At 36.5% G+C, this 19,133-nt stretch overlaps 1 protein-coding gene across 5 annotated transcripts in view; it reads right to left on the reverse strand.

Moving 5' to 3' along the window:
• Slc39a12 (solute carrier family 39 (zinc transporter), member 12) overlaps positions 1-19,133 on the reverse strand; it is a 63,692-nt gene that overhangs the window by 18,433 nt on the left and 26,126 nt on the right. For 3 of the 5 annotated variants that reach the window (XM_005386957.1, XM_013515346.1, XM_013515347.1), the window contains exons 8-12: positions 15,422-15,574; positions 13,308-13,418; positions 12,395-12,461; positions 8,371-8,529; positions 6,466-6,653 (exon numbers count right to left, since the gene is read on the reverse strand). In XM_005386957.1, coding sequence (XP_005387014.1) covers positions 6,466-6,653; positions 8,371-8,529; positions 12,395-12,461; positions 13,308-13,418; positions 15,422-15,574 — 678 coding nt within the window. The remainder of the gene's footprint in view (positions 1-6,465; positions 6,654-8,370; positions 8,530-12,394; positions 12,462-13,307; positions 13,419-15,421; positions 15,575-19,133) is intronic. The other 2 variants (XM_013515348.1, XM_013515349.1) reach the window with 2 other exon arrangements.

Here is a 19,133-nt window from a genome sequence, read left to right on the forward strand (position 1 = left end):
ACTAAAACAGAAACATTAATTCTGCTGGAAGAGAGAATAGGCAGAACTCTTGAGGCCATAGGTGTAGGCAAGGATTTCATGAACAAAATCCTGATTGCACTAGAAATAATACAAAAAAATCAATGACTGGGAACCTCATCCTACTGAACAGCTTCTGCACAGCAAAAGAAATCACCAACAGAGTGAAAAAAGAACCTACAGAGTGGGAAAAAATTTTATTCAGTCACCAGTTAGAAAAAGGACTTATATCTAGAACATATAAAAAATTGAAAAAATTTGCCCCCCAAAATTTAAAGATCCAAATAAAAAATGATCATCTGAAGTGAATAAACAGAACAAGATGTACAAATAGCAAATAAATATATGAAAAATGTTCAACATCGCTGGTCATTTGAGAGATGCAAATGAAAATGATATTGAGATTCCATCTCACTCCAGAAAGAATGGCTGTCATCAAGAAATCAATCAATAACAAATGCTGGAGGGGCTGTATGGAAAAAAGAACCCTTCTCCACCATTGGTGGGAGTGTAGCCTGGTGCAACTGTGGAAAGCAGTGTGGAGGTTCCTCAAAAAACTAGGATTAGGGGTACCATTTGACCCAGCTGTACCCCTACTTGGTATTTTCCCCAAAGAATTAGACATCATACCACAGCGATATATGTGCACCTATGTTTATATCAGCAGTTTGTAATAGCTAAATCTTGGAAACAACCCAAATGCCCATCAAGCAATGAATGGATAGAAAAAAAATTTTTTTATAAAATGGAGCACTCACTACTCAGTCATAAAGAGTAAAGCTGAGACATTTCTAGGTAAATGGATGCACTTTGAGACCGTACTTGTAAGTGAAATAAATTGGACATACATGTATAAATATTGCATTGTCTCCATGGTATGAGAAACTGAAAGAGTAAATAAGGACTAAAATATGCAATAGGTATTGTGAAATGGGAAGAAATTATTCAAAAGGAAAGAAGTAGGGAAGAGCAAGGGGGAAAGGAATGAAGGGCAAAAGAGAAGAGAAGAGAAGAGAAGAGAAGAGAAGAGAAGAGAAGAGAAGAGAAGAGAAGAGAAGAGAAAGAAGAGAAGAGAAGAGAAAGAAGAGAAGAGAAGAGAAGAGAAGAGAAGAGAAGAGAAGAGAAGAGAAGAGAAGAAGGATAAAATGGAAACAAAGCTTTGTAAATAGGGAGAGGAAGAGGGGTTGAAGGAAGGAGAAAAAGGAGTGATCAAAATACACATGTACAGGTATAAATTCCCTATGATGAACATGATCATTATTTATACCTAAAATGTACCAATAGATTTAATTGAAAAAATTTTTTTAAAGTACAAAAAGTTCTGAGAGCATAGCTTGGTGCTCCCTGGGTTCAGTTCCTAGTAACAAAAAGAAAAAAAAGAAAAAAGGTGAAGAAAACCACATGTACAGGAAAAGTATATGGAAGTATATAAAAATGTTAACAATGATGATATTACGGTGATGAAATTATTGGAAAGGATTTTTCTATATTTTGTAATTAAATACTATAGCAAAAACTTTGAAATAAAAACAAAAAAACATGAGTGTGGTGGATTGACAACTGACGGTCAACTTGTAACACACAGCTGAACTGAATCCGCTTGGTGCTGGATGTGGAGGGCCCACCTGAGGATTGTTGCAAACAGCATAAAAAGAGAACTGGAGAGGAAGAAGTGAGAGCTGTTGGTTCTCTTGGAGGAGCTTGTCATGCTGGCTTTCCTGATAAGAACTTAGCTGTTCTCATCAGCGGAGCTCAGGACCTTGTTGTTGCTGAAAATGGCTTTGGTTCACTTTGAGGGAGCTCTGGTCCTCACTTTGAGCATCACCTTCTGGCTCCAAAGGGGAAGATAGCACACTGTTCAGTCTCTTGGAGAAGCTTGTTGAACTGGCTTTCCTGATAGGATCTTGGCTGTTATCATCAGAGGAGCTCAGGACCTCATTGTTTCTGAGGGGCCAGTGGTATTTTTCCAGGGAGCTCTGGTTCTTACTTTGAGTGTCACTTCCTGGCTCCAGTGCAGATACCTCAACCTATTGGCACAGATACTTCATCCACCTGGCACAGACTTTCTACCTTCCACCACTGATCTTTGGGCCTTCTCAGCACAGATCCGTGAAACAGACTTGCATGAGACATTGTTGTGGGCTCTAGGCCTCCAGTTGGACTCATGGGAGCATTGCCATGGGTTCTAGGTCTTTAGCAGAACACAAGTAGAATATTGCCATGGGATCCAAATCCTGAACTGGATTCTTTGGGTCTTTAGTGTGTGGACAGATTTCCTGCACTCTTTTGTATTTGACTCTTTGGGTGACTATTACAAAATAATCCTATAAATTATGTATCCTATAAATAATCCTATAAATTATGTATTAAATTGTTTTCCTTACACACCCTGACTACAACAATGAGAAATTTAAAAAGCATTTCAAAATTATAAGTATAGACACAAAACATATTTAATATGTGAGAGTCAGCTGAAGCAGTGCTTCAAAGGAAATTTATAGCTTTAATTGCTAATATAAGAAGAGAAGGGAGATTAAAAACCTGTGATGTAATTTTTACCTCATATGTCAAGAAAATAAAGAAAACCAAACACAAAGTAAGGACAGAAAAAAAATCATAGAAACAATAAAAAATAATAAACATTGATCTGTAGCCATTGCTGTTTTTTTTTTCCCTTGTGAAATTTGTATTTCCTGTTCCTAGAAACTTAGGTATGTAAGATCATAGATTTTTGTTTTTAGGGAGAATACACCAGGGAATATAATAAAGTTTCCCATGAACTTGAAGCTACGACTGCCACCTGATCACCTAGTGTTTCTTATACCAGTGGATCAACAACAAAGAAAAAGCTACCATCATGGTGGGAGAATTCACTGATGACTACCTTGAGGAGATATGGTTGCTGCGATACAAGGTAATGGGGACAAGGAACTATCTGGAAGCTGGGGGATTACTTGCAGCCTATTGGTGCTTCCATGAATGGTACAATGGTGAACAGACCACTAGAGGAAATATGCATCTAAGCACTCAGACCCCTCAGTGAAGACCTGGCTGTCCCTTCTAGGAAGGGAGACTGGGTCAATCCATATGCTGAATAGAGGGGAAGAGAATAAAGACTGGGTGCTGGAAAACAGAGATGATGAATATTAAACACAAATGGCCTCAGGACCAGCAGCTATGGCTCTTGTTCCTCCAGCTACTGTGTGTTAAGTTGCTTGGAGTTTTTGGCTGGTTGTAATTATAAAGGGACTTCAGGATACAGGAGACTTAAAATTCAAGGATGGTATGAACACATAGTGTGAAAGGAGTCAACTGTGAATAAGTACCGCTTGTGTTTACCTAATATTCTTTCTACCAGTCTTCTTCCCCGGCTGCCACTACAGAGATCAATCCCAAGAAGATAGTGACTACTTTTGTACAAATCATTGCTTCTGTTGGACACTGTATTCCTTTCTTATGTCCTGGGCTTCTCTGATGCAATGGCAAGGGACCCCATGGGAATAGCTAGCCTTGGTACTCAAGCATCCCTAACCTGAAATGTGAGAAGATAGTGCTTCTGGGGGTGGTCGAACTATGGGTTCAACATAAAGCCTTTCTCGGATAAGTAGTTTTGAGGCATGTGTTTTCAGCTCCCTCAGAAGGTCTTATGTGATGGAGTCCTCAAAGTGCTGGTCAGCTTAATAGGAACATGTTGCTGTTTTGACTGTTCTGTTTTCTCTTTCCACTCCTCTAGCCCTTTGTTTCCTGAATATATCCCCAGAAGTAATTGCTTTTGTACTCACCTTTGTCTTTAGCCCTGCTTTTAGGGACGCCTAGTCTAGGACTCTCATCTCCATAACAGAATTGATTTCCTCTGACCACCCCCACAGAGCTGTATTTATTCTTAACTTCCCTTAGCAATAATTCCATGCAATTGAGAGTTAGTGCACTTGGGTAGGGCAATCCCACTTTGGAGAATTGCCCCTGGCCGCTTTCCCTAGAGAAGACTTTCTTCTTTGTTGATCTCATAGTCCCATGCTCCCATCCTTTCCCCTTATTCTTTCTTTTTTAGAAGTTTCAAATCAAACACATCCAGCATCTTTGAAACAAACAAACACCTAGGGAGTCTTTTCAGATTAACCTTGCTCAGCCACTGCATGGTAAATAGGCAAGATTTAGCAAATAGCCATTATACCATCCTTCAGTTGCTGTCATTTATTTTCTTTGCTATTTCAGAGTCTTGGAACCTTGTTTTCTTCTCTTTAAACGACAGACTGTTTGCTTTGGCCCTGTCCCAGAGCACACCAACAGTTAAACTCGCGGCTGTGTGAAAGAGCCGTGTTTGTTTAGAAGTTACTCAGAAGGCCGTGAGAGCAGGCGACCTGGATTTTAGGAAGTAGCCCCAGGAAACTTGGAGTATTTTCTTTCCTGTCTTCTTGCCAGAATGCTGCTTTTCCTTTGGCCAGTAGTAATTTACAACAAGTTCAAGATTTATAATAGCTGGAATTTCGTAGGATATCAGATTCATTGCTTTCTTATAAGCAATGGCTTGCCCTTAAAAGATGAGTAGAAATATCGAGGGTAAGATGACATATTTAGCTTAGAGTTCTACATGACAAATGGCACTTGATAATCTTCCAGGATCAATTTTGGAAACGTAGACACAATAACAAAGAAAAAGGATTGACTCTACCTATATGAAGAGAGATCCAGGCTGGGTTAAAAGCAGAATAAACTTAAAAAGAATACAGCAACTGCCCTCAACTGACCCACAAAGAAAAAAGAAATTAGAAGTAGGAAGCAGAAAACCAGGCGGTTCAAGGGTGAATCTGAGCACTGATAGGTAGATATTTTTAACAAAGGGTAAGTTCACATCATCTGACAGTGACTGGCAGGGTGCTTAGGGAGTCACACAAGGGTAGAAATCCAGAGGTCTGTGAGATTCTGTGATATAGAGCACAGAGTCAGCCACGGGGTTGAGAAACAGAGTAGAATCTGTCACCATTTTGGTTCATGATGAAAATGAACATTTTTCTGAGGATTACAGATCACACTGAAGAACACTTCTAAACACGGAAGTACGTTTGGTGTTCACCCCATCTGCTTGACCTCACAAGAGTTAAGGAGAACAACCAGAGACTTGGAAATGCATGGGGACTTAAAATGGTAACACACTTGGAGAAGCTCACTGACATGTACTTCAGAATGTACTGTTAGTCTGCTTGTTCCACTCTAGCTCCTGCCTCCCGTTGTTTTTTTCCTTATAAAATATTTCCTTATCTTTTTTCTTTTCTCTTTTATTCTTCCTTCTTCTTGCCTTTTTCTTCCTGTCCTTCAATCCTCCTCCCTCTCCATTTTTTTTTTTTTTTTTTTTTTTTTTTGAGACAGGATCTTACTATGTAGAAACCCAGGCTGGTCTTGAGCTCACAATCCTTTTGCCTCAGCCTCTTGAGTTCTGGGATTACAGGCATGAACCACCATGCCTGGCTGGAACATGTTACTTACATCCATGACAGTGTCTGGATTCTGCCATATCATTAATGAATCCTAGTGGCTATGTCTCACATGTTTACTTTGTTTTATCTTCACCAGGTTATAGGGAATAACATAAATTCCTTCTGTTCCCAGTGATTTTTCAGGCTTAAGCATTTCTTTTGTCACTTTAATTCATTTTTATGTGTCTAAGGACAACCGATGAGAAGGGAAAATCATTATGAATTTCACCCTAAAGATATTGAAATGGTAACCGAATCCAATAGAGGGTGACCTTTAAAAAGACTACCTTATCTAGTAGAGACCAGAATTTAACTGGTAAGAAAAAAAAATAAAGTGAAATTTCACAAGTCCAAGGGATTTCCTCCATAAAAATGTAGAGATGAAAAGCGATGGCTGTGTTATCACTAGTGTTAGCTAAGACCTCTTCAGGAAACATAAGGTACAATTTTAGAAGCCAAGTACTATGACAGTCTTTATCATTTCACCAGCATGATAGCCCTTTGGTAGTTAAAAATCAAAGATAAAATCTTGATTTTTCAAAAATGCAATTTGTTAATTAGGTCACACAGATATTAACTAACTGACAAATTGAGTTGAACTATTTTTCTTTGTATAAATAGAATGACTATCACAACTTTTCATTGTTTGTCCATAACTCTAGGCTATATGTATGTGCAAAGCTGGAACAAAATGGCCCACTGCCCATTTTTGGACAGTTATAAAAGTTTCATTCTTTCCACTTAAATTCCTAAAGACTGTCATACTTTTTTTTATTTCTAATCATTTTCCTCTTACCTACAATCTACCTTCTTAGAATATACACAGTGTTTCCCTAGTCATTTATATTATTATTATTATTATATTCTTCTCATCCTCTCCTGATTTTTCCTTCCATTTTATTACTTTCTCTTTTATATTGCTTTTATATCTTCAGAGTTTAGACAAATGAAACAGAAAGCCTACAGAACTCACCATTTCCACCAAGGATAAGTATAAGAACATGCCCGCAGTGACGGTTAAGATCCAGTCCTGGACACACGGGTCAGCAGACACTGACAGGCCAACGTACAGGCCTACAAAGGCAGTCAGAGCACTTATAAAATTCATCAGGATGGCAGTCTTCACAGAAAGTCCAGAGCTTAACAGTACCGCAAAGTCTCCTAAAGTTTCATGGAGAAAGAAGGTGTTATTATCAGTTAACCAGCGATGCCATCGTGCTACTAGGCTGTTCCAAACTTCAGCAACTGGAACCAATTTTGGAACTACAGCTCATTGGTCAGTTATAAAAGAGCTTTCCTATATTCCTCCAGAATTCACAGCCAACTCATTCTACTATCAAGAAGTTGTAGTTGGGAGTCTTGCTCCTTTTGCTTCTCCTAAATGTAATCTTTTCAGGGAGGTCTATGACATATTCTTCAGTTCCTGATGTCCGCTGGCAGTTTCAACTTAGACAAATGTAAAATAAAGTTACCCTCTGGCCTAGGGCTTCTAAATCTTTCTTGTCTGGAAACTTGCCAGGGGAAATCATGACATTAGATGGGCTTTTATGACAGGCAGGAACTGCTGTGGGGAAATGAAAAACTACTTAATCAGAGATTTTTAAATAACTGCAGAAGTCGGTGAGGAAAATAAATTTTTCCTTTAGAAAATGGCTTTATCATCTTGATAATGGTAGAAAAATGACCTTCTTCTGTCCATGGCTTTCCTCGTAATTTTCAGAGCACCCACTTCTCATTCTCAGGGATTGAGATGGAAACTGATTAAAGAGACACCCCAGTGACTCTATATCCTGGTTCCATTGCCTAATTGGTCTCATAATAGGCCCGCTGTAGTCTGTCACTCAGTCCCATGATTTAGAGTTGAAGATCAGGTGCTTCACCACTATTACAGTAAACACAAACCCATAGGCTGTGGCTCCCAGGCCAGCTATATTTCAGTGGGCTCAGGAAGGACCTTAGACAAATTCTCCAAGAAGGATGGGTCAATAATGTATTGGTGGCTGGGTGTGGTGGCACACATCTGTAATCCTAGCACTCTGGAGGCTGAGGCAGGATGATTGCTGTGAGTTAAAGGCCAGCCTAGGCTACAAACCAAGTTTAAGGCCAGCCTGAACTTCACAGCAAGATCCTGTCTCAAAAAAAAAAAAGGAAATATTGATGTCAGGACTTTGGAAATAGACCCTGAGTGCTTCAGGGAGCATTGTAGACCTGAAAGAGAAAGCATAAAGAATGGCTGCTAAGAGCCCTTTCCCTGAGACCTGTGCTTGTGCAAATCCATCTCTAATATTTTTGGGTCTGTTTGTGAAAACCGTATTTTATCCCCTTTTGGTTCCTGGAAGGCAGGATTTGAATTACAGGGCTATTAAGATTAGCCAGAAAAAGAGTCTTATGTGTATTTGCTACCATACGCTTGTCATTTCAATTTTATGCTTCACTTTAAACATTTTATATAAATTAGTTGGATGAAACCATGGTTTGGTTTTAATTTAAATGTTATTTTATCTCATTGCCCTGTGTTCTAACACAATGAGTGAAGTCCCCGTCTTAGTATTTTTCCCACATTTAATATGTAGATCTAAAAGTCCTTGCCAAAGTTCTTTAACATGCAATTTCTCTGAATGACTCTCCTCTATATAGTATTCTCTGGGATTCAGAGTCATTTCTGGCTCTGGGAAAGATCATAAAGGAGTCTATTTAAGTTTTACCTCGAGGTACAGAAATTTGAGTCCTCTTCCACTTATGGTTTAAATAAATCATAAATGGAAAGTATTCATCTTTCAGTCATACGCTGGCAAGATAATCCCAGTAAAGCATAGCTGTAATACATTATGACTTTCTCAAACAGCAAGAGCATTTCTGATTCTATTGTCCAACTTACCCATTTCATGTGGAATTTCATGACACAAGATAGCAATGGTTGTGGTCACTCCTGACTCAGATGAAGAGGAGAAGGCTGCTCCTAACACTAGGCCATCTGCAAAATTATGCAGGCTGTCCCCAACCAGTATCATTACTGCTAATAAGCTAATGGTTTTGCCTAAGGAACCAAAAATGTGTAAGAAGCATTAGCAAAGTGCTACATATTTCATGGAATCCTTCAAACATTGTCAATTTTCCCACCCACCCTTTATACCTTTATATTGCCTCTAATTAAATTATTTTACTTTCTTTCAGCTTTCAAAATAAGTCAGATGCAAATATGGTAACCACTGTGCTTAAAACGGTGGCTGTTTTCTTACTGGTTGAAATAATCACAAGATAAATTATGCCTTTGCATTCATTATTTCATCTTCTTGTCTAGCTATGCCAGAAGGAGAAAATCAAAACAATACTACAATCTCTCAGAATACCACTGATGACCTTGCTATCTTTGTCTTTTGAGGTGTATTTTAAAATAATTTAAGAGTCTTGCTGTGTTTGGAATGCTTATGTACCCCATACACACTCCATATTGCTTATGTTGAAATTTATCCTATTAATGAGATGGTATCAGGAGATAGGACTACAGAACTGTCATTAAAGTGGAGTTCGTTTCCCAGAATCGTTCCTCTGAGTCTGACAGTCCTGTGTTGTCTACTGCACTGTGCTTTCTGCCACTGTGTGATCAACGTGTTGCTTTTAATGATTGGTGCTGATGCCCCTCCTAAAATGCCTCATCGTCTCCCAACTGTGACCACAACCGAACCATGAACACCCCTTTGCCTCCCGCCATTAGCTGTGGAACAATTACTCAATGTACTTCCCTTCCTGAAAAATATCTTTCAGTGCTAGATCAGTTAAATGTTCAACAAAAGAAAAACAAAGGTTCAGCTTTCACAGCATGGTATTGCCTAATGCCCATTATCAGCTTGGGAGAGAGTTGATGAAATGATTTTGATCATAAATGGGCTCAAGTTTCAATGGACAGAACTTCTGATTTTAAAAACCTACGTTGTAAGTTATAACTCGTGATGCAGTCAAACAACTCAAAAACACAAAGGATATTTTGAGGATAACATTCCTTCTGACAGTAAACTCGGAAGTAGAGCATTTGATAAGAATAGTCATTAGCCAAGTAGCATATTGTAAACCTCCATTAGTTATTCAGCTGAAAATATACTGTGCAATAGAGGAAAGGAATAGCTCTTGTTACTGTTAGAACTGAACACATTATTCTAATAATTGCATTCAGTAGAAATAAAAAGACGTTATTTTCTGGGTTCTAACCCACACATGTGCTAGGATGGAGGGGAACCATATTATAAGGTGGCAAGCAGTTTCATTTGGGGAATGTAATTTGGTACACTGCATATCCACTTTATAAAATAGCATCAGGAAACAGCCATCAGAGCCCAGATTACCAGCCAGGAGATAGCTGTATTGACCGTGTTACAAAGGTGGCCTGTGCATTCGACTCGGAGAAATCATACATATTTATAAATAGCACTGCACAGCTAACTTACAATCTTCTTATGTTTTGCTAACTCACTCTTTGTTAAAAACTGGTGGATTTCAGAAACAGTCCTAAACATGCATTAAATTCAGGGAGTTCACACCGGCCTAGGCTTGAGCTCTCAGAGGCTAATAACAGCATCAAATCATTTGACCCCACCTGTCCATTTTTACAAATAAAGACTTCATCATGAAAACAAAAATTATTTTAATTTAAAGTGATATATTCAATAACATTATAGCATGCAAATACAGTTGTGACTTCCATGTGCCTACACATAGCTTCGATATTAACAGACTATATTCAAATGGGAGATTTTTAGAGAATATGTACTCTGTGAGGAAACGTGTGGGCTCTTTTGCTTCTGTCATTTTCTTATCTCTCATTATGGGTTTCTAAATGTCAGATTACGGATATGTAACAAGCCATGAGGCAAATATGCACATTTGCATGTAAGCCACAAAGAGCGCATTGCGGACACTTTCAGATAAACATTATTTAGTGGAAGATAGGTATCTGCTGGTAATTTAATGTACTCATTATGAAAATATCTATGATATTTTACCTTTGCCCATATACCTGGCAGGCATATTAAGTGTCACATTTCTGAACCATGGGAGGTTTTCCATGTTTAAACCTGGGCTAGAACTAATATGATTTGGGGGTTTTTTGTTTATCTACATCAGACTGTGGATAGGATTTTCACATCCTGCCTGTTGAAACTTAAGTTGAGCTCTGCCAATGAGGTAATATGAAGCAAGTCACTAAATCGTTGAAGCTAGTTCAGTATTTTCCTGGCAAAGGGGCAGTTCCATGTTCTAACTTGAATGTGTTCACTGTTTCTTCCCTATGCCATGTTTGATATCTGTAATTGGAAGATACAAAGACTGCAAAATATTTGTACAGGATGATTATTACTTCCTGATCTCGTTTCTACTCTCTGATCTTCATTTGACTGGTCATATTCTTATCTCCCTTTCCTTTTGTAAAAAAAAGTCCACTGTAGATCTACTACATGCCAGTCCCTCTAAATTAATCCTGGGATTAAAAATTTAAAAGGAAATTTACTATCCACAATGTTCTGAAAGCATAACTGAAACAAATGTATAATTACATGTTTTGAATCAAATAAATTACTTGAGTTAGTGTAGCTAAAACAATTAGAATATTCAGCATTACCAATAGTAACACAACACTAAAAAGTGTTTGTTCTTCTTAGTATTTACATCCCAAACTACATGGCAAACTATGGATAAAGAAAATCTCATTTAAGCCTGTATATATGAGATCCAAAATACTGAACGTCTTCAAACATTCCTCTAGTCTATAAAAGAATGTGAATGAAAGTATTTATGAATGCATGATGAAGGAATGTTTATAAAGAAATTGTTGGTGTATTAATATTTCTTTAGCTGCCCAAAGCTGGGGCTTATTAGCTCTGTGACCCTAAGCAATGGCATAACCACCCAACCAATTGGTTTCTTCTTTGTATGATTTGGATATTGTTTATTCTTGCTTCCTTACGTTGTAGGAGAATTGAACTGAGAGACTCCATTTCACGTATTTAACACTATGCCTAGCACATAAAAAGTGTTTAGTTCAAGGCAGTTACTTAATGGTTGTTTCATTTATCATGATAAAATGGGAATAAGTAATCATGACCGGATTAACATTAAAATATGAGGAAGTTTATGTCACAACAGATGAATATAAATGAGAAAAAATGGGGGAAAGATTTAAGATCAAAACCAAACAAAACAGAACAAAAAAAAGCTTCAAAGAATTATTCATAAATATAAGCAGAGATAAAGTTCTATCTAAAATTTTAAATTAAATTCAGAAATAATAAAAACTATAGAGGAATTGTTGATGGAAAATGAGAGAAATAAATGTGTTACAGAATAAAACATGAAAAATGCAATGTCATTAATATGAACTCAACTGTCTCAATGACACTATAATAAATGAGATAGATATTTATGTTCAATTTTCAGTTATCTTTGATAAAAATTTTAAAAATGATGTCTCCATATTTCACTGTGAATTAAAAATTTCAAACATCATATAAAAATGATTAATAAGAACCCTCACAACTATATATATATATACACCATATATATATATATATATATACACCATATATATATATATACACACACCCTACTTGCAGATTTCAGGGAAATAGTTTTAAGTGATTAGGGAAAACAGACAGATAGATAGATGTTAATTAAAGAATTTTTGCAAAGTTTTTAATAAAATATATACCCAATATGAAATCTGTATAGTTTTGACATATTTTTTTAAAGAAAACAGTACAAAAAAAAAGAACAATAGCAAAATACAAGCAACACAAAGATATTAAAAATGATACAAGGTTTCAAGCAAATGATAGAGTTTACATACTTAGTTTAAAACACTTTCTGTGGCCCTTATTACAGTTAAAATGTAGCTTTTAAAAATTGGTACTTACGTTTTCTGTTGGAGGTTGTTATGCTGGCTGTAGAAATTTCAGCTGCCTGTGAATCATCCGGGCCTTTCTATTTTAAATTTAAAAATAACTGATCAAAGGTAAATAACACTCACTTTGGATTGAAACATGAAATGTCTTAAGAACTATGTTAATTTTTTAAAACAAAACCTTTTAATATAGTAGCTATATATTACGTAAGTTTTCAAGACAAAATACATGTCAAACTGAAAGTATGTGAGCAGAGCATACATTTTACACTACTAAATTTAGCTGAATATAACACACTTGTGTAGATCAATATCTTCCACACAGAGCTGAAGGCTAGTGAGGCAGTCTGCAGTTCATAGCTAAATTATGTAAGCGTTTATGAAACCCAAAAGTTGTAGAAAAAAATCAATCTTTTCCCTAATTCAGTCCATTTCCTGTACGCTGGGCTGTAGATCTAAGATTCATTTTTCAATTTGTAAATGAGTAGGGTATTCTGGATGGATAAGAAACCCATGCAAACTTAATATTGTATTTCATTCACTGTAGCATAATATTCTGTTTTCATTGCTTTTTTTATGTTAAAGAGAATAAAAAAAATAACAAAATCACAACAGCATAGACAAAAACAAAACACAAAAACAATGAAAATGATACAGGGTTTCGTAAACAAAATGATAGGAAATAACAGCGGTGGTTATATTACATATTGTTATCTTCAACAAAGTTACTCAGATTACCAGATGTAAGAATGCAAGATTGATCAAACCATTAAAGGGAATAAAAAATAGTTTAAAAAAATTAGAAATGATACAGAGCTTCACTAAACATTTCTACTCTATCCATACCACTGGTTTCCACCTATTTGTAGAGGGAAAAAGGAAAGAAGGCAATCATATCAACAGAATACCTCAGCGCAGTCACTTACCAACTGGATAGTGGAAGCCGACTTGCCTCTGTCTGATTGGTCACCTAACTCAGAGTGGAGGGTGAGAGGGTGGGAATGCCCCACGTGCCCATTAACCAGTGACAGGCCCTGCTGAATAAGGATGGATTAAAATTAGTGGAGGCCAGAAGAACACAGGGGCAGAGTTGATCAACTGCATGGTTGCATTGAACATTCTGTGCATGGGCCAAAGCGCTGGGTGGCACAAAATGGAGACCTGTACTGGGAAGATTTCATTGAGATGAGCATTTGCTAAGATGTCTAACCTTAGAGAAGCACAATCCTACCCTAAAATAGGCATGCTCTGAACACTTTAAGAACATACCTTCAAAAACCTCTAGTTATGATTAAAAGAGCCTTAAATAGCAGAGTAGTAGTTTCCATATGGTCTTTTTCATACATTTAAATTTTATATTTATACAAAATTTAATTTTGAATACTGGCTGAGTTATCACAATGCTGATGATTAAAACTGTACTGCAGTTTTAGTAGCATAAGTGCTAAAATAATATTTCCAAAAATGTACTCACCAATTAAAGTACTGTACTTATAAATATTTGTATTACCTTTATTCTATGCAATAATGTTAATCTTGAAATTGTGTTCTTAAACTCATTTTAAATTCCCAGAAAAGCTCAAGGGTCAGTGGAATAAACTGCATTTTCAGATAGTCAGAATTTCTTTCATACATTTCCATCTTGGTAAAATTTCTAACTATTAGGTATAGACTGGTATGTTAGCATTATAATTTAGTTTTCCTGGCTCCAAAATGCTAATCTATAGGATGTAAATGGGGATCTATTTATTTATGCTTCTTGAGATTAGAACTCCTTTTGAAGAAGTTAATTTCCTAAACAGTTAGGTTAAATGCTCTGATCGAAGCTTGTATTTCCAATTTCCAAATTACTATACCATTCTCACTTGAACCCTAGGCCAAAGAAAAACTGTACTGTGTTAAGATAGAGCATTTTTATGAGATTTGATTTAAAATCTATTTGAAACCTTGATATTTACTTGTTTTTGAAAAGTTTCAAACTTACAGAAAAGCTGTAGAATTGTAATGTGATACTCAGCAACTTTCTGGATTCTATAATAACAAGTCACTGAATTTGGATGGATATCTGTCATCCCTTATGCAACATTAAAAGCTTTTTATTTTTTGATTCATAAAATAGAATTTTAAACAAATTAAGAAATGATATTTTAAAGGCATTAATATTTGACCTCGGCACAGCATTAGCTCTACTTTAATTGTTACTTTAGTGAACAGATAAAAAGCCAGACACTCTGTGTTGTCTGTACTGTTCTTTTGCTATTTTGTAAAAGGTTGTCTGTCTGTCAAAAAAAATAAAATAAAATAAAATAAAAAATAAAAGGCCAGACAGTGGGAGAAAAACATACAGGACAACAGGGTCCCTGCTGTAAGGAATGTTATTTAACTTTTTTCTTAGAGTCTCTCATAGGCATTTATCTTTTTAACCATCCCACCAAACAAGTAATCTCTTTCTCTTATAATGGATATATGCAGAAGAAATATAAGTCCTGAATAAAACACACTGTTTTATACATTTCATTTTACACAGAGAAGTTGATCAAATACAAGCACGATAAAAGAAATTGTTCAAGCTAGGAAGAGATTTGCTATGAATCACATTTCTGAGCTTCTTGTGTCTGGAATTTTAAATGCCTTTAAGATAGGTTATAACAGCGGATTTTATGAATTTTTAAAGTTATCGCTTTCTGACTTTTTTGTTTTTGTTTAGAAAAGACATCCAAAATTCAGATTAGTCCTTTAAGACTTCGAGCCTCTTCTTTGCCCAGACATGAAATGACATCCTGTTTTGAACCAACCATAAAAAGTAAACAGGAGATTGTAACAAATACATTAACTGGCCAGCAACAGATGATTAAAAAAATAATAACCATAATTAGGAGTAATTTGCACTCAGGGAGATTTATATATTTTTAAAATTAGAGCACTATCCCTTACATAGACAATTTCATGAAGATGTCATTACTTCCAAACAAGCATCCTTGAAATAAAAAAGAATACTATAAAACCTTGAAGCAAATGATAAATAAAACTTAAAATATACCTTGGCATTTGGTGACACAAGAAGAATAAAACATTTTTCTATCAAAAAAAACCCATGAATGCCTCCAATTAATCCCAACAGTTTCCAAATATGACCTTTACTTTCATGGAAATGTCCAAACTCCGGTGCTTCCTGCCTATGTAAACCAAGAACCTTAAAAAGAGAAGAAAGAAAGCAAAAGGAAATACAATTTTTGATGGCTTAAATATCAAACAAAGTAGGCATAATAGTTTAATATATTTTAAGTAGAGGGAAGCTCATGACAATTGAGATCATAAAGAGCCCAGTTTGCTTTTGAATATGTGAATCCTTCCACCACACCATTTAATCAACCTCAAATAAAATGTATGGAAAATACATTGGAAATGTATGGAAAATAAAGGAAAGGTTTGAAGGAGAATTTGTGCTAGTGAACGGGAGCACATAAGCTTTATTTCAGCTAGTAGCCTCGATTTTCACTCACTCTCAGTCATTTAGCTGAATTTGTTTCTTCAGATGTTCTAGCTGCATCTGTTTATAGAGCAATGCTTTATAATGCTCTATATGTCATACCTAAGGCATATAAATATATAGTTTACCTGAGGTTTCATGTAAGCTTTATTCTCCCCATTCTCTATTTTAATTAAAGTAAACTTTTAATAAATATTCAAATAAGAAATACAACTAGAAGGCACTCTAGTGAATGCAACTTGTGAATGATTGACAGAACTTTGACTTTATGATTTTCTTTTGGTAGTGCTTAAGATTGAGCCTTTGAGCCTAGTGAATGCTGAGTTACTTCTCTGTTCCCAACTTTTTAAAATTTTTATTTTGAGGTAAGATTTCACCAAGTCCAGACTGGCCTCAATCTTCAATCATGCCGCCTCAGACTCCTGAAGAGTTGGAATTACAGGCATGTGTCAATGCTCCCAACTTCATGAGTTCTCATTAATGAATCACTTTGTATCATCCCTTCTCCAAGAGAAGGAAATTTGCAAAATAGGTCAGTGGTTTCCAGATTTAGGATGTTCCTGATGGCTAAATTCAAAAAAGGAAAAAAGTTATATATGTATAGATTTATGTATATATATTTGTAGGTGTTCGTGTGTGTACAAAAACACAGCCAGCTTTGCATATCTATGGATTCTGCGTCTACAGATTCCATGAACTGTAGATTGAAACTACTCAGGGGGAAAAAACGTATCTCTACTGAACAAGTACAGATCCTTTTCTTGTCACTATTTCCTAAATAACGCAGTACAACATCTATTTATGTAGCATTTATATCATAATATGGTATTATAAGTAATCCAGAAATGATTTAAATATGGGAGAATAGGAATAGGTTACATGCAAATAAAACAACATTGTAGATAAGTTACTTGAGCATTCTGGGTTTTGGTATCCTCAGGAGTCCTAGAACCAGTCCCGTGTAGAGAGAGAGAGGTTTTAACTTACACAAATGTGTGTAAGTGTGTGTATGTATGTGCAGCTATACATAAACTTTGAGTACTTATGTAAGCATAACTAAAATCAAATATGCATTGGCCAATTTTTTCTTTTCACATGAACATTCACCTATACCCATAGAATTGCCATTTTTTTCACAAAATAAAACAGAAAAAAAACACACAATCTCATGATAAAATGTAGATCTTTAAAATGAATGAATCTAGCAAAAAAAAGAAATGAGGAAATCACAAGAGTAGTATTTTTCTCATTTCTGCATAAATTTTGAAAATTTAGATCATAATCAAGAACCACTGATTTTTCTAGCTTTCCACCACCTTTGTACCACATCTTTGCTCCTCTTCCCAAAAACCCTTGTCCTCATCTTTCTTCTCAAGCCAAAAACCCACCTTCTAAATTGTATGAAATCAAGCTAATCTTTTAGGTTCACCCCTGTACCGTTTCCTACCTACTCCCCAGTCCTCCCTGGCTGCCCCCAACTGTGTGCTCCCCTTGGAGGGAGACCAGGCAGCTTTCAGATCCTTTAGCGGTTTCCCAGGATCCCTGGCAATGAACAACACTGCAAGGACTGTGGTGACCTAGAAAAAGGCCTCCGCCACTGCCTCAAGCCAATAATAAGCCCTGAAATATTTCCAGAAAATTAGATTACAAGGGAAATTAAAACTAATAATGGTTTGTTTTATTTCTTCAATGCTCACTCTGCGATTTTGCAAACATCAAATAATCATGGAGCCTCTCAGCAACAAGAGTGACCCTGTAGAAAACTGCCAGAGGGCTGTGGAAAATTTTAACATGTCTGGCATTGCAAGGGGCGGGATCCCCGGTCCACTGTCATCATCTATATTAAGAGATTTTAGACAGAAGAGAAAACTTCCTCTGTCAAGCCTTCCACCGGGACCCTTAGCATCTCAGGTTTTTTTGCTTTCACTTCTGGCAAATAAAATCTCAGAAGACTGCACCATAGGGCCAGCTCCCTGGTGCTTACATTTTCTTCATGGGAAATTCAGACACTATTAGGCAAGAAAGAGAAATCCTCTGTGATGGTTCAAATGTAGAGATATTAATGATGGGTCCATGGCAGAGGTGTGGACAGGGTCACAGTATGAAGAGGGGATAATGAAGCACCCACGGACCAGCAACCTCAGGAAACATCACCAGCTTTAGGGCTGAAAGGGCAATGGGAAGAAATAATGTAAAAGCTCAGTGAGAGATGGGTCCACCCAGGGGATATCTAGATTCAGTGTGACACCTGCTTAGCTGACTGATTCTGGAGCAGATGCCCTGGGGGGAGAGAACTAAGAAGGAGCACCCCTTCCTCTTTCTCTCTCTGCTCCTAACCTGGATTCTCCTTTTTTGCTTCCCATCAGCTGATCCCAAATAAAAATCCAGACTGTGAAGAGCTGGAGAGACACCACCTTCTGAGGCAGAAAAGAGCAAAGAAAAACAGAAAGAGGGTCTGAGTTTGGGAGTGAGTGGAGGCCGCTGGAACAAACTAGCATAGTGTCTGATGTTTGCTTCTGAGCCCTTCTTAATAGGAATCCAGATCTGATCATCTTTTTAATATAAATTTCAACATAAGAATTGCAGGTGGTGAATTTAAGGTCTTGTCACTTTTCTCTTCTACAAGTATAGGGAAGCTTAGGGCAAATAATATTTCTTTCCAAGCAAAATATTGGCCACTGTATTTATTATTGAAGTCCCCATAAAAGTTCACATAAATATCTCTGGTAGTTAAATGTAAAGAGAAATTAGACATACTGTGATTCTTTTCATGTAAGAGAAATCATGTAATAACTAAGTTTGTGTGTGTGGCTTATTGCACTTAACATTATGTTCTCAAGTTGCATCCATTTGCCTACAAATGCTTCAAGTTTATCTTTCTCCATGACAGAGTAGTACTCTATTGTACATAAGTACATTTCCCTCATCCATTCATCTGTTGATGGACATGTATTGATCTTGGATGTTTTCAATTTCTAACCATTACAAACTGTTCTAAACACAGTATGCATGGATCACTGTACTCTGATGACTTTCACTCTCTGAGGAAGAGGCCTAGAAGGGAGCTAGTTGGGTCAAATGAAACTTCTACTTTTAGTTAAGAAATCTCTACAGTGATTTGCATAGTAGTTGTATTCTGGTAGCATTCTGGCTACTCCCTTAAGATTACCGTGCACAGTTTATCAGCTATTGTCTTTCTTTAATTTCTTTGTTATAAAATTTTGGTTTTTTCATCAAAGTAAGAAGAGTGCTTTCTAACATT

The sequence above is a fragment of the Chinchilla lanigera genome, unplaced genomic scaffold, assembly GCF_000276665.1.
Source record: "Chinchilla lanigera isolate Chin_1 unplaced genomic scaffold, ChiLan1.0 scaffold00028, whole genome shotgun sequence".
In the NCBI taxonomy this organism is placed as follows: domain Eukaryota; kingdom Metazoa; phylum Chordata; class Mammalia; order Rodentia; family Chinchillidae; genus Chinchilla; species Chinchilla lanigera.